We start from the raw sequence: 17262 nt of genomic DNA on the forward strand, positions 1-17262 counted from the left end.
TGATGCTCATGTGGCTGTATCCAAAACTAGGAGTGGATTTAAAATAATAATATGGCCATTCTGAACTGAGACAAAAAATAATTTCTTCACATTGATAGTGGGAAATTTTCACAAATCTGTGCACAAGAGACTCAGTCGCCCAGTATACTGAAGCCAATGATCAACAGATTTTTGGACATTACGAGAATAAAGGGACATGGATTTTCTGCAGGGAAATGGTGCAGATGTAAACGACAGCCTTGATCTCAATGAATGGCAGAAGGAGTGAAATAGCCAACTCATGATTCTATTTCTTGTTCTCGTGCTCCAAATTGAATAGATGGATTCAAAATAATTAATTACAGTTGCCAAAAGAAAACTGCCAAATAATGTTCAGCAAATTGGCATTTCTCTCACCTCCACTGCCAATTTGGATACACAATCAGAATATAAACTAAATTAGCTAACTCCCCAGCCCCTACAGAAACCAATACACATTGCTTTATCCTCCAGCTGCTTATACCAGCTGCACGGTGCCAAGCACATTGGCTGCCAGTGAACAATTCTGATATATACACACTTCTCTGATGGTGGGACTGTCATATGATGAAAGAATGGAGTGACTGGGCTTGTATTGTCGGGAAATTAGAAGGATGAGAGGATATCTTATAGAAACATATAAAATTAAGGGATTGGACACTCTAGATGCACAAAAAATGGTCCCAATGTTGGGGGGGTCCAGAACCAGGGGCCACAGTTTAAGAATAAGGGGTGGGCCATTTAGAACTGAGATGAGGAAAAAAAATGTTAACGCAGTTGTGAATTTGTGGAATTCTCTGCCTCAGAAGGCAGTGGAGGTTGATTCACTGGATGCATTCAAAAGAGAGGTAGATAGAGCTCTCAGGGCTAATGGAATCAAGAGGTATGGGGAGAAGGAACGGGGTACTGATTGTGGATGATCAGCCATGATCACATTGAATGGTGGTGCAGGCTCGAAGGGCTGAATGAACTACTCCTGCACCTATTATCTATGTATCTATGTCCTCACACAGGCACCTTGGCAATAAGCAAGGAAAATACCTTCAACCAAAATCAAATGGAGGGAAAGAACATAAACGGATACATTTAATGAAAGTCATGTGCATGCAGCTGAATTGTCATGGGCATCCTTCACCATTGTATGAAAGCAACGAGGTTCCATCTTAGAGTTACAAGATGCTTACAGCAGAAAAGTCTATTCTGCCCATCATGTCAAAGCTAGCTCTGGACAAGAGGAACTCACTGATCCTTCTCCCAGGTTACTGCTCCACAGCCCAGTCACGTTTTCCTCACTGTAAATTAATCCAAACACAAAGGAAATGGTAGAACCTACCTTCACTGCATCAGGAGGCAGCGCATTCCAGATTCCAAACATATGATGTGTGAACAAACTTTTTTTCTCATTTCTCTTTATGAAGACTGCGAACCACCATCCTTGATCCCTTGCTAGTGGGAACAGCTTTCCATCATCCAATATCCTAACATCTCACCATAATTATATTAAATCTCCCCTCAGCCTTTTCTCCAGAAAACTCTCCAAGGCACTAATTTACCCCTGTAAATGTGGGCTCTCATCCTGGGAACCATTCTTGTTGCACTTCTCTAGAGCTTTGTTACCATCTTACATTATGCAACGGAGGTCATTATTCAGAATTTAATATGGAATTATACACTTCGATATCTTACAAAACTAGTGACTTAATTACCATTTGTACCATTAAAAAGGCATAACAACTGCTTTATGTTTGCTTCAAATAAATTATTAGTTCCATCCTTTAGTAATTAACAACCAGCAAAATGATCGCTACTCACATTCTACAAGCCTCAAGTACAACTCTACCTTTCACTGCACCGGGATTAGAGGCAGATAAACCCCACCCATTCATCTACGCAACTAGTGCTGCGAGTACTAAAGTTGTGGTATTTGTATCACAATGTTACAGTGACTTTTATCATGCCAGCATGCATTTCATTGGTAAAAGCCTCCGATCTGCTGACATTTGCCTCCTTAATTACCAGCAAGATCTGGGCATAGATACCAAATTTACCCTGCAGTGGATGTTACGTCTGGCAGATCTAGGTCTTGTTGAGAGGCGGCATTTGTCAGCTAATCATTGATTTCAGAATGGAGAAGCCAGGTAACCACTCTTCATTGACGGGTTAGTGGTGGAGAGAATGCTTCAAATTTCTGGGCTTTGGAATCGTGGACGACCTGTCTTAGGCCCAGCACATAGATGGAATCATGAAGGTGTGCTGATGCCAGTACTTTCTCAAGTCGTCAAGAGAGTTTATTGTCATGTGTCCCAGATAGGACAATGAAATTCTTGCTTAAAGAGATTCAGTACATTACCAAATATTCGAACAACCTTCAAAAGATGCACTGAAAAATGTATCCTGACTGGTTGCATCATGACCTGGTACAGCAATTCCAATGAACAGGAATGGAAGAGAATTCAGTACATTCCACCATGGCACATCCCTCCACTGGCAAAAGTATCTACACAAGTTGCTGCCACAAGGTGGTTGGAATCCATCACCATGGATGCCAATTATCCAGGCCATACCCTCCTCACACTGCTACCATCAGGCAGGAGTTGTGGGCGCTTGAAGTCACAGACAGCAGTTTCAGGAACAATTACTTCTTACAACTGTCAGGTGAGGGATAAGGATGGCTAAAAAAAATAGAGGAGGAAAACAGAGGGCAGGGACTGTAAGTGGTAGGTGGGGCAGGAGAGCAAACATTGTGGTGCGAGGAAGAAACATAAAGAAGGAGCAATGTGGGTTAAAGACCAGCATAAAGAGGAAAACAAACCTGAAAAGCCTATAGAAGGATCGTGGAAAATGAAACCTGAATACTCATTATCACTCCATCTACCAACACCCACCTGTGGAAATATTAGAAATCATGAGAAAGTAAAGCAATACATATATGAGAAGGGCTAACAGCGGAACACGCACACGCACGTAATAACAGGTTTATGAGTGATGCCACTGGATATATACTGTAATCAACGCCCCCATGAGATCATTTTTTGAAAAAGGAGAATATCATCAAAAAGCATTTCTAAGAATGGAATGATTCTTGAAGTATAGTGATGACATGCTTTATATGGAAACAAAAAGCAGTGTATAATGGTTTGTTAAAACACACATTTCTAACCACAACTAACCATAATGGTATTTGCATTTTGAATGTGGGGAGAACTTTCCTAGCATTATTTTAAAGCAAAGACAACACCACGGTTTAAACAGTTTCGCTTCACTTCACCATTGGCATGTAGAACTGTTAACGGAGCTCTTAAAGAGCAAAGGACTCCAAACCAAAATTGGACTCGTTTTACTAGCAGATAGCAAATCTCTCATAGTTTTGACTGTCACTTTTGTGGCATGGCCAAGTTAAATTTTAATAGACAATCTTCTAATAGGCTGGTAACCATCTTTTGAGTCCAGATAATAAGTAATTAGAAACAACTCCAATATGTAAAACACCGCTGCAGAGCAGACTAAAGAAGTATAAACACAGATAATTATATATTTATTTTTATTTTTTTTCTTTGGTATTAACCAAGGAGAAGGATATTGAATTATGTGAGTAAAGGGAAACTAGTAGAGTAGCTATGGATACTATGAGGTTCAAAGTAAAAGAAGTACTGACACTTTTGAAAAATATAAAAGTGGATAAGTCTCCAGGTCCGGACAGGATATTCCCTAGGACATTGAGGGAAGTTAGTTAGAAATGGGAATAGTCCCCGAGGATTGGCGTACTGCGCATGTTGTTCCATTGTTTAAAAAGGGTTCTAAGAGTAAACCTAGCAATTATAGACCTGTTAGTTTGACTTCAGTGGTGGGCAAATTAATGGAAAAGATAATTAGAGATAATATATATAAGCATCTGGATAAACAGGGTCTGATTAGGAACAGTCAACATGGATTTGTGCCTGGAAGGTCATGTTTGACTAATCTTCTTGAATTTTTTGAAGAGGTTACTAGGGAAATTGATGAGGGTAAAGCAGTGGATGTTGTCTATATGGACTTTAGTAAGGCCTTTGACAAGGTTCCTCATGGAAGGTTGGTTAAGAAGGTTCAACTGTTGGGTATAAATGCAGGAATAGCAAGATAGATTCAACAGTGGCTGAATGGGAGAAGCCAGAGGGTAATGGTGGATGGCTGTTTATCGGGTTGGAGGCAGGTGACTAGTGGGGGTGCCTCAGGGATCTGTGTTGGGTCCTTTGTTGTTTGTCATGTACATCAATGATCTGGATGAAGGTGTGGTAAATTGGATTAGTAAGTATGCAGATGATACCAAGATAGGGGGTGTTGTGGATAATGAAGAGGATTTCCAAAGTCTACAGAGTGATTTAGGCCATTTGGAAAAATGAGCTGAAAGATGGCAGATGGAGTTTAATGCTGATAAATGTGAGGTGCTACACCTTGGCAGGACAAACCAAAATAGGACGTACATGGTAAATGGTAGGCAATGGAAGAATACAGTTGAACAGAGGGATCTGGGAATAACCGTGCATAGTTCCTTGAAGGTGGAATCTCATATAGATAGGGGGGTAAAGAAAGCTTTTGGTATGCTAGCCTTTATAAATCAGAGCATTGAGTATAGAAGCTGGGATGTAATGTTAAAATTGTACAAGGCATTGGTGAGACCAAATCTGGAGTATGGTGTACAATTTTGGTCGCCCAATTATAGGAAGGATGTCAACAAAATAGAGAGAGTACAGAGGAGATTTACTAGAATGTTGCCTGGGTTTCAACAACTAAGTTACAGAGATAGGTTGAATAAGTTAGGTCTTTATTCTCTGGAGCGCAGAAGGTTAAGGGGGGACTTGATAGAGGTCTTTAAAATGATGAGAGGGATGGACAGAGTTGATGTGGACAATCTTTTCCCTTTGAGAATAGGGAAGATTCAAACAAGAGGACATGACCTCAGAATTAAGGGACAGAAGTTTAGGGGTAACATGAGGGGGAACTTCTTTACTCAGAGAGTGGTAGCGGTGTGGAATGAGCTTCCAGTGGAAGTGGTGGAGGCAGGTTCGTTGGTATAATTTAAAAATAAATTAGATAGGCATATGGATGAGAAGGGAATGGAGGGTTATGGTATGAGTGCAGGCAGGTGGGACTAAGGGGAAAAAAAGTTGTGTCGGCACGGACTTGTAGGGCCGAGATGGCCTGTTTCCGTGCTGAAATTGTTATATGGTTATAAAATAAGATAAAATATTAAAACATAGTTATAAAGTACAAACTGATGAATGAATAAACATGCCTATTCAGCAGTTTATCTAAATAACATTACAATTATTTTTTTTCCACATTCAATTATTTTTTATTTCTCCAGCCCAAGGGTTGGAATATATTGGAATTTCTTGGCATCTTCAATGTTCCGTCAGGGCGCTCGCTTAGTGAAGACTGGTTTTCACTGTACATCACGGTGATATAAATTCAACTTGACGATATAATTACTTGCATGTGCAGGTTTTAAGAACTTTTAGTAATTTATTTTCCTTAAATAAAAATCCACTATTTTCAAATAGTTTTTAAATGTTTTTGTGCATCGGAGAGATTGAGATATCCAAACTTTTCCAGGTTAACCAGCATAACTGGGACCTGGCTATCAAAGTTTCAGGATGTTTTGAGAGCAGGGTGTTTTAAGCACACCATTGGTTGCCCTGCGATATATCAGCCTATCTGGACCAGGTTAGGTTTGGGAGTGAAGGGGATGTTAGCTGTGGGCTCCTATGTAGGTTGTCAAGCTCACTGACAAATCACACAAATGAGGATTAAAAATTAATCTCTGCATTTACACCACCTAAAATTGGCAAAAGAGAAAGTGCTGTACCAGATTATTCGCTTTGGAAATCGTAACCATTATTATCTACAATAACCATTATTAATCACAATCCTAACCTTCCCTGACAAGTCCATCTATTAACGATTGGTTCCTGCAATATATTCAAAGTGCCACATTCTTTTTGACCACTCCGTCTTTTTTCTTATCTTCACTTAACATTACGATTAGCTTTTCACACCACCTTTATTTTGCAGCCTCCAAGACCTGAAAGTCCCAGCAAGCTTCTCACTGTTTAGCAGGTCTGATCAAGTTACTCCATTCCTTACCACCATTAACAACGCTCACTCTCAGCAGTTCAATTCCCCATCCTCCTTCCCACATCATCGCATCAGAAGGTCATAAGGAATAGGAGTAGAATTAGGCCATTCGGCCCATCGTCCACTCCGCTATTCAATCATGGCTTCCCTCCTAACCCCATTCTCCTGCCTTCTTCCCATAACCTCTGACACCCATACCCATCACAAATCTATCTATCTCTGCCTTAAAACATATACACTGACTTGGCCTCCACAGCATTCGGTGACAAATAATTCCACAGATTCACCACCCTCTGACTAAAGACATTTCTCCTCATTTCATTCCTAAAAGAATGTATTTTAATTCTGAGGCTATGAACTCTAGTCCCAGACTCTCCCACCAGTGGAAACATCATCCACTTCATCCAAGCCTTTCACTATTCTGTATGTTTCAATGAGGGCCCCCCCATCATTCTTCTAAACTCCAGCGAGTACAGGCCCAGTGCAGACAAACGCTCATCATAGATTAACCTACTCATTCCTGGGATCATTCTTGTAAACCTCCTCAGGACCCTCTCCAAAGCCTCCCAGGAAATAAATCACTGTTCTGCTCAACATTCCACAATTCATGACATCATTTGAATACATGTATTTATATCCTTGTCCATATCCAACATATCAAATTGCCATTCAACTTCACTGACAAACATTGGATCTAATCCAACAATAGTCTCAAATTTAAAACACTCACCACATTTTTCATTTTACTTCGGAGTCACGTGAGTGACTACGTGAAGAACCCCGCCAGGACGCATGCGTGTCATATCGCTACACACATTACAACGAGTCACAGCAGGGGGAACGACGTTCCCCTTAGCGGCAGAATTTGAAAGCCGGGAACAACAGTTAACGAGACTCTGCGAAATCGACATTATGTGACAATCTGGCCAACACAATTTGGCAATAGTGTATCCAGAGAGAGATATTTGGATATCAGCTACCTACCAGGTAAACTAAATTTAGTGGCAGACAACAGGTCACACAAATTCAATGAAAACACTGAATGGATGTTGGTTAAAAATGTATTTGCTGAAATTACAGCACGGTATGGAACACCAGATATCGACCTATTCGCATCCAGGCTCACACCAGCTATCGAATTATGTTCATGGGAACCAGAACCTGGGGCAGTGGCAACAGATGCATTTTCGCTGCATTGGGGGATTGTTTATTTATGCATTCCCTCCTTTCTGCCTCATCAGTCGGGGATTGGCCTACTCAAACATGGGTCCCGGTGATACTCGACATGGTATTAGAACCATGCATCACCATCCATCATAGACCTAATTTACTGGTTCATCCCGCAACAAGGGGAAGTTACCCACGTCATAATTATATAAACCTATTAATTGTAGAGTTTGAAAGCACCTCTACTACACCTGGGACTGACGGACCGAACAGTGGATATTATTTCAGCAGGCCACAGACAGTCCACCAAAAAACAGTACTTGGTGTCATCAAGAAATGGGAAGTACTGTCACAACAATAAACATCACCCACAGATCTATGAACATCCCGAGCAAGCCTCCATTACGATGAGAGGCTCAGTCATAGTGCCATCAACTGCGCCAGAAGTGCTCTGTCAACATACCTGTGGCAAGGAACAGAGCGGCATTCTGTTGGGACACACCCTGGTAACCAAACTCATGAGGGGCATTTTTAATGTTAATCCCCCCAAGAACCAGGTACTCCCAAATATGGGATGTGAGCATTGTACTGACCATGTTAAGAAACTGGTCTCCAGCTACAGCTCTGTCCCTACAGAAACTGACTATGAAAACAGTCATGCTGATGGCCTTGGTCACGGCACGTAGGGTCCAGTCACTACAGAAACTAAGGCTGGACAACATGGCTATTTCATCTGGAAATTTAACTTTTCACATCAATGAATTAGTCAAACAAAACAGACAGGGGTCAGCAGGCCTGAAAACAGAATTCAGGGCCTACCCGACAGATGATCATCTCTGTATTGTAACACACTTACTATTATATATGGAGTATACTAAGATCATCAGAGGGAAAGAATTGTCACTTTTAATCAGCTACAAACAGCCACTCAAAACAGTAACAGTCCAGACCATCTCTAGATGGCTAAAACAGGTCATACTAAAGGCTGGAGTAGACACTAGCATTTTTAAATCTCACTCCACCAGGGCTGCAGCTACATCGGCAGCTATGAAGTTGGATGTTCCTATGGACGAAATCCTCAAGACAGCAGGATGGTCAACGGAGAAAACTTTCCAATTATTTTATAACAAACCAGTCATTGAACCTGGAACATTTGCATAAACAATTTTAACTTCTGTAATATAATTTACCCCATAAATAGGGGCTATAATTTGGTGTTAATATATTTATCGTTGGGTTTTCAATATCGTATTGATGTCTAATGATGTTAACACTATTCTCCCCATAATCAAGGCAGATGTGATGCATGGACTCGTTTCCACGACATGAAATCACAGAGCTTTAAAATCTTCACGTAGTCACACACGTGACTCCGAAGTAAAATAGTAAGATTAAACGAGAACTTACCAGTTTGAAGTTTGATCGTTATTTTATGAGGAGTAACGTTGAGGGATTATGTGCCCTCCGCTCCCACCCTTGATCATATACTCAACTGGTATCTCTTCTCTAATCTTACTATGTTTAGTCATTACAGTTATCTGTGATTTCACACCGCTGCTTTGAAGAATGACACGCATGCATCCTGGCGGGGTTCTTCACGTAATCCCTCAACGTTACTCCTCATAAAATAACGATCAAACTTAGTTCTCGTTTAATCTTACTATTTTCCTTTACAGTTATATCTTTAGCTAATTGTTCCAACTAACAAATTCAATAGTATCAATTCTATATCTTTAGAAATAAACCAAAGTGCTTGGGTCGGTCTCTTGATGAACTTAATGGCCTGTTATTTTGGTGTTATCAATTGATATATTTGCACTCCACAATGTTCTTCTATGGCAATGAAAATTGGAAATTCCAAGTAATTCAGTCATTGAAATTAAATGTATCTTTTCAAATTACCATTCTCTCTCTACCTTCAACAATATTGGTAATTCCTGCCAACTATTTGCCCATTCTGCAACTTTATGTAAGATGTTTTACATTTGTTTTGCTCTTCCTCAGTCATGGTTATTCCTCCCACTTAGTAGCCTCGCAAATTTAAAAAATAATTTAATTTGCTACTAGTGCATTTCCCTTTAAATTTTCATTCTCTCCTTCAATACAACCATATTACTTCCGGTTGCCCAATTAATCTCAGCATTAATCCTCATGGATCGTCACTGCCCATCTCCATCATTGTTAATGTCATATCTTAGTCTCAGTTTTTGCTTTTCGACTCAGTGTAAGCAAATAGTCCATTATATCACTGCACCTCTAACTGCACATTCTACGACAATCATTAAGGGGAAGCTTATTTATTGTAGGGCTTATGACAATCTAGATAAATTACTGTGTAGGAAGGAACTGCAGATGCCGATTGAAAACCAAAGATATACACACTGAGACTGGAGTAACTCAGCGGGTCGGACAGCATCTACTTCTGCTTCTTAAGCCCTTTGCTCCTCTAGGAAGCATAGGCCATTGACAAATGTCCTCCACCTCACTCGGTTGTTTGGAGTTTTTTTTAGATCACCCCAGTTGAGCCCACTCTCAGACATTTCTGTCTGGACACCTCTTCTCCAGCTGTTCCCGGGGCTACCTCATCTCTGGAGAAAAGGAATAGGTGATGTTTCGGGTCGAGAGCCTTCTTCAGACCTTCTTCCCGGTCTCGACCCGAAGCATCACCTATTCCTTATCTACAGAGATGCTGTCTGACAGGCTGAGTTACTCCAGCTTTTTGTGTCTATCTTAGATAAATTATTGCTTCATTATCTACTCACACTCTCTTACCTCTTCACAAATGTTTCAGGGAATGGTGATTAAGTAAAAAAATTCTCTCTTTGGCTAAGTAGATCATGTGTTATTCACTCCCTATATGCCTCAATTCCAATTATACACATGTGAGATTCCTTGGTCATTTTACTATCTTAAAAGCACTATATCAAGGCACACAGTCGTGGTTGCTAATGTTCATAATTATCTTTGGTCAGCACTATTACTTCTCTCCTTTAAAATTGCTTTTATCATCTTTGTATTATCTTCTCATTATTTTTATTTTTGAAATTTTTGTGGAATTATTGGTGACAGCAATATTGGTGAAACACAAAAATGATATAGTGACCAGGCAACGTTTTCCTCAGTATTGAAGTCCAAATGTTGATATGGATGCTTTCTGTCCACCCAACATAATAGATGCAAAACTATTTTTTTCATTTCTGCTCCATAAACTCGGCCAAATGTATAAACTGTAACTGCATCATCATAATCAGTCGGAAGAAAGGCCTCGACCCGAAACGTCACCTATTCCTTCTCTCCATAGATGCTGCCTCACCCGCTGAGTTTCTCCAGCATTTTTGTCTACCTTCTTATTTTAGTTTAGTTTAGTTTAGAGATACAGCACGGAAACAGGCCCATCGGCGCACCGAATCCGAACGGCCCCCGCACATTAACACTATCCTACACACATTAGGAACAATTTACACTTATACCAAGCCAATTAACCTACAAATCTGTACGTCTTTGGAGCATGGGAGGAAACCGGAGATACCCCATGCGATCACAGGGAGAAGGTACAAACTTCATACGGCTAGCACACGTAGTCAGGATCAAACCCTGGTCTCTGGTGCTGTACTGCCCTACCTCTTCAATTAAATGATGTAATGTATTGTCCTTCACACTTGCTGCAACCCTCCACACTTTTCTCACCATCACATGTAATTTTATCATTGTTCACCCGAAACGCACCTCAATAAACTTCACCTCAGACAAAATCAATTGATTACATCCCATCTCCAATTCAATCCTGTGTACTGACTCTTGTCCATATTGAACAACGTGATGAATATAACTTGCATCAATTTAAGATCCCACTTGCCTCCACTTCATTTCCTCAAACTTCATTACATTTCTCTCTACAAATCTGCCCTCTGTCCTTGCATCGTCCTCACCACTACCCTGCTCCCCCACCCCTACTTCACTCAGAGCTATGTGTCAGAGTCTTCAGATGCTCGACTAATTTTCTGACATGTTACTCCTCTCTCCCACCTAAAAAATATTCCTGCAAATTACACCATCTTGCCCAGCTTATTGCACCATGAACAGCAGCCTTTACATTTGGTTTCCACCTTGGGATGTTTTCCTTGGGAGGTTTATAAAAAAATATATATTAATAAATAGGTACAACCATGCAACAGTTTGTTTTCCCTCAAAGCAGTTTTATTTGATAGTCCAGAAACATGCACGACAGCCCATCATCAATAGACAATAGGTGCAGGAGTAGGCCAATCGGCCCTTCAAGCCAGCACCGCCATTCAATGTGATCATGACTGATCATCCCTAATCAGTACCCCGTTCCTGCCGTCTCCCCATATCCCCTGACTCCTATTTTTAAGAGCCCTATTTAGCTCTCTCTTGAAAGCATCCAGAGAATCTGCCTCCACCGCCCTCTGAGGCAGAGAATTTCACAGACTCACCACTCTCTGTGAGAAAAAGTGTTTCCTCGTCGCCGTTCTAAATGGCTTACTCCTTATTCTTAAATTGTGGCCCCTGGTTCTGGACTCCCACAACATCAGGAACGTGTTTCCTGCCTCTAGCGTGTCCAAGTCCTTAACAATCTTATATGTTTCAATGAGATCCCCTCTCATCCTTCTAAACTCCAGAGTGTACAAGCCCAGCCACTCCATTCTCTCAGCATAGGACAGTCCCGCCATCCCGGGAATTAACCTTGTAAACCTACGCTGCACTCCCTCAAATAGCAAGAATGTCCTTCCTAAAATGAGGGGACCAAAACTGCACACAATACTCCAGGTATGGTCTCACTTGGGCTCTGTACAACTGCAGAAGGATCTCTTTGCTCCTATATTCGATTCCTCTTGTTATAAAGGCCAACATGCCATTCGCTTTCTTCACTGTCTTTGCTGTACCTGCATGCTTACTTTCATAGGTACACAAAAATGCTGGAGAAACTCGGCGGGTTTCTATGGAGCGAAGGAGATAGGTAACGTTTCGGGCCGAACCCCTTCTTCAGACTGATAGGGGGTGGTGGGGAGAAGGAAGGAAAAAGGGAGGAGGAGGTGCCCGTGGGCTGGGGGATGGGAGGAGACAGCTCAAGGGCTAAGGAAGGGGAGGAGACAGCAAGGACTAACAAAATTGGGAGAATTCAATGTTCATGCCCAACGGATGCAGGCTCCCCAAGCGGAATATGAGGTGCTGTTCCTCCAATTTCCGGTGTTGCTCACTCTGGCAATGGAGGAGACCCAGGACCCAGGAGGAGAGGTCGGATTGGGAATGGGAGGGGGAGTTGAAGTGCTGAGCCACCGAGAGGTCAGGTAGGTTCTTGCGGACCAAGCGGAGGTGTTCGGCGAAACGATCGCCCAACCTCCGCTTACTCTCACCGACTCACTTGACTGCTTACTTTCATAGACTGATGTACAAGGACCCCCAGATCCCGTTGTACTTCCCCTTTTCCCAACTTGACGCCATTTACATAGTAATCTGCCTTCCTGGTTTTGCTACCAAAGTGGATAACCTCACGATACGACACTGACTACAAATATCCTTTTCCACTTGGCCAACACATTCTCCCCATCAAATCTCCCTAGATTCTATCACTCATCTACACATTAATTCTAATTTACAGTGGCGTTCCAACCTACTCGTCTTTGGGATAGAGAAAGGAACTCGATTATTGGAAAGAAACCTATACAGTCACAGAAAGATGATACAAATTCCACAGAGGCAGCACCAAAGGCAAGGATGGAACTCACTGTACCAACATTTGCTCAACAATTCTATTTACCTGAGGTCATCATTTCTTGTAAGGACCTGGCTGCCCTTTAGCAAATGTATATATTCCTGTGCCAAGCAGAATTTGTGGAATATTCATATTAACTGCTGCAAACGTTTTATTGTGGATGGCAAAACTTCATTATCAACGAACCATTGTTGGCAGTATTGTTGGCCGGTGTGGGCAAGTTCGGCCGAAGGGCCCGTTCCACGCTATCTATATCTTTACGACTCCATGACAATTCAAGGAGGCTACAGAGAGTGGTGAGCTCAGCCCAGTCCATCTTCGGCACATCTTTCCCCATCATTGAAGTCATCTACACGTGACGCAACCTCAAGAAGGTGACATCTATCATCAAGGATTCCCACCATCAAGAACACACCCTATTCTCACTGACACTTTTGGGCAGGAGGTCCAGATACCTGAAGTCCCACACTACCAATTTCAGGAACAGCTACTTTCCTGCAACCATCAGGTTCTTGAAATAACTTGCACAACACAAACCCGTACAATTTATGCACAACTTATGTTTTTGTGTGTTATCTGAATCTATGTGCAAGCTAAATTTCCATTGTATCTGTACTTCACTGCACAGTATATATGACAATACACTTAAATGGACTCAAATTGACGTATTTATCCCCACAGAATTTATTTACCCTGTAAATGAGCTGCATTCAAATTCGAGCAAAAATTGTGAAATTGTTAAATGCAAGTGTAACATGGTCAGGTGACATCACAAGCAATGAGAAGAACATAATGAAGTTGAATGGAGACCTTCAGGCAGAATATCACATTTTTCATTTGGTAATCATGATATTGTTGCTAAAACAAGTGCAATCTTCTACATTTAAGGGTTATATAGATGAATGTCACTTACAATTATATTTAAAGATTTCTCAAATTATTTTACAGAATATTTGTGAAGAAATAAAATTGATCCAAATATCAGAAGGCACCAATTTCTGAATTTAAAGTTTCTTCTGAGCTTGAAGCAAGCGTCTAACTCCACAACTTTATAATGTAAACAACATTTTTTTGTAAGAAATGAGTCATTGCAGTAGAATCCAGAAAGTTTTTAATTTTGCAGAACTAACAAAAATGTTCAAGATATGAGAAGAACTAATAACCTCCTTTATCTTCATGAGCCAACCTTGCCAATCACCACAAAAGATGCATAAATATCTTGATTTTATATACATCCACACTAAATGGATGGAAAGTGCGTGTGCATGTGGTCGCAGTCTTTAAAAAAAACTTTTAAGAGAGAAATCTGTATTGGTGCACGCTGGATTGCTTCCAACATCATTATTAGCAACAATAGTAGATTCATATGTTAAATGGGGAGCCTTATAAAGGTTTCTCAGTACAGCTGCCAGATTCTGCTCTTTACCATAGGTGGCATTGTTCCAATAAATCAAACTGTACTGCCTTAGCAGATATAAAGCACATGGACTGCCTTTTCTGCATCTGTTAAATTCTGACGGGTGGACCTACACCGAGATTGAATTATATAAAATCTAAAAGCTGTAACTTGCATTTGCATCGTGACTTTAACAGAGAAGCACGATGCAAGTTCTAAAAAAATAGGCAGACAGCCAAAGAATTAACTATTTGGATGGGCATTAAAAAGCTCAAAGTAATAAATATTAAATGGCTACGTCACTCCACATTTACAAAAATATTATCTTGTACATCAAATTACAACTGTAATTTAAAAAGCTGCATGAATGTCAGACTTTTTATTTGCATATCTTTCATGCATTTGTTCTACATCATCTTCTATATCTCGTTTCCCTTTCCCGTAACTCTAACTGAAGAAGGGTCTCGACCCAAAACCTCACCCATTCCTTCTCTCCAGAGATGCTGTTATTCCAGCATGTTATGTCTGTCTGCATATCATACATTGAGACTACTTTTACTTTTACCTGGAGGGGCAGATATATCAGAATCTATTTCATCGGTTTCTCCTTTCTGCTAAGTAAACATTGGGAGCTAAATTGCAAAAAGACAATAGCAAAACAAATATATTTGTTTAAAATTTGAATTGAAATACACTGTGACCAAAAATGAGGCAGTAAATTTTGATTTGAAACCCCAAACAATGATGAATAGTTTGCAACTCTGGGTTAATTCGGTGGCTTAATAAGCAAAGTCTAATAGTTCATGCAATATTAACCATGTTTCAGAAGTTCCGTAACTCTGTTGTCACAGTTTGTGCCACATGTCTCGAGTTTAGCCCCACGTGTACGACTTCCGGTTATTTGCCAATATAGATACAGTGAAACACACACAGAAGTATAAAAGTGACAAAAAAGAGTTGTTTAAAGAATAAGTTTCTTGCCAAATGCACACGTCTGTGGAGGCATGGAAGTACACTATACAAACGGAACCATTCCCATTACATGTTTAAGAAGGAATTGCAGATGCTGGAAAATCGAAGGTGCACAAAAATGCTGGAGAAACTCAGTGCGTCGCCGACTTCCTTCGCTCCATAGATGCTGCCTCACCGTCTGAGTTTCTCCAGCATTTTTGTCTACATTCCCATTTCATTTTTTTTGGTAATTAGTTCTACTCGAGGGCATAAAGGAAACATGCCTGGAAAATATAAGATCTATAAATGAGGTAATTAATGGTTGTATTCAAATACTTTGTACGCAAAGATGCAGAATATACTGTAAATAATGTATTTCAATTCAAATTTTAAACAAATATAATCTTGTGTAGTTTCAGTCATCATTGCAAAATGAATTTCATTTTTTTGAGGGGTAATTAGTGATAATTATTATTTCATGTGTATCTGTGTCCTCTTTTACCCCACCAGAATAAAAACAATGCAAATTCTGTAAATTACAAGTCATCTGTACTTTGTTCTATTTTTCCCTGTTGTGGAAGAACGTTGGGAAAATGTATTCCACAAGCGTAACGAAGAAAGGGTTATGCATAAATCTGTGTGTTTATAAATTGTAAGTATCTGTACCTAGTCTGGTATAAATCACTGAAGGACCATACGACTCTTTACACTTGCTAAATGCCATTGTTAAATGTCACGCTACTTTAACATTCAGATTGAATTCATGTATTAAAATAAATATGTTTTATATTTCTATTCACAAAGAATACCGAGGCTCGATTACACACTGACAACTGTTCTGCGGACACTACAAGTTATTAGTTGGGTCTGGTTGGGATTAGTTTTCAAGAGTGCAATGTTTACTTTCTGTTATGCAAGCCGATTCCAGTAAAATCTGCGGCTGAAGCGGATCGTAGATTTCGTTTATTGCATGAAACAGTTAATATTTCGTGGTGGTGGTGATTTTTGGGGTCCTACAGAATTTACCTGCATGTTTACAATAGTTCTTGGCTCCCGTGACACAATGAAGAGCAGCAAAAATTCCGGAACAACTCATTCGGTCTATTTTTTTGTCAAGCACAGCGTATACAATCGCTTACAAAGAAACTAAAACAAGTTACAATGGAGTTTAAATAAGCAAAAGTGGAGGGAAATCACGATCCAGCGAGATCAGAATGTAGAGCTTGTAAGTAGTGATGAGATGGATGGCAAAATAAGAAACAAGAAGCACCCGGAGAGGCTTGTGAGGCGGGTAGACGGGGCAAGGAGCGGCGTCCTGCCTCCACCGAGTGTGCCTGGCGGCGCCGACCCCCGCGGGTAGAGAGTTTCCAGGAAGAGCGAAGTGACACTGCCTTACCTTTTCTGAACTGGCTTTCGCCGCTTACGGCTGGCGTAAATACTGCTGGAGTTCATACTCGTCGTTGACCTCCAAAAAAAGAGGCGCAGGAACCGTCTCGCCTGTTTGCTCGTTCACTCACTGTGTGAGTGAGGGTGAGAGTGAGTGAGAGTGAGTGAGAGTGAGCGCCGCTCGCTTCTCTGTCGGGCTTTGTCTCCCTTCCTCACCGGCTCAGCGCGGCAGTCGGCGGGCCAGCGCACAGATTAATCCAACAGAGGGAAACGCTCTTATTCTCCACCTACTTTTGTTTTGCGTCTCTCTCTCTCACTCACTCACACACAACCAACGATCATCTTGCTCTGGTATACTTGCACACAAGCTAGCTTCTTCCTTATTAGACGGAGCCGGGGGAGTGGGCGGGGTTGCAGAGGTGTCTGCGGCCGCTCGATGGAGCACCAGAGCCGGGGAAGGAGGGTCGCCTCTTGGGTTCCGAGGGAGGGGAGGGGA

At 41.0% G+C, this 17262-nt stretch overlaps 1 protein-coding gene across 1 annotated transcript in view; it reads right to left on the bottom strand.

Annotated features, from left to right (window-relative positions):
* Positions 1–17239, bottom strand: part of LOC129712915 (aryl hydrocarbon receptor-like) — a 174236-nt gene extending 156997 nt beyond the window's left edge. The window contains exon 1 of the mRNA XM_055661675.1: positions 16777–17239. Coding sequence (XP_055517650.1) covers positions 16777–16832 — 56 coding nt within the window. The 5' untranslated portion in view covers positions 16833–17239. The remainder of the gene's footprint in view (positions 1–16776) is intronic.
* Between the last annotated feature and the right edge of the window lie 23 nt (positions 17240–17262).

Source organism: Leucoraja erinacea, chromosome 2 (assembly GCF_028641065.1).
Source record: "Leucoraja erinacea ecotype New England chromosome 2, Leri_hhj_1, whole genome shotgun sequence".
Lineage (NCBI taxonomy): Eukaryota > Metazoa > Chordata > Chondrichthyes > Rajiformes > Rajidae > Leucoraja > Leucoraja erinaceus.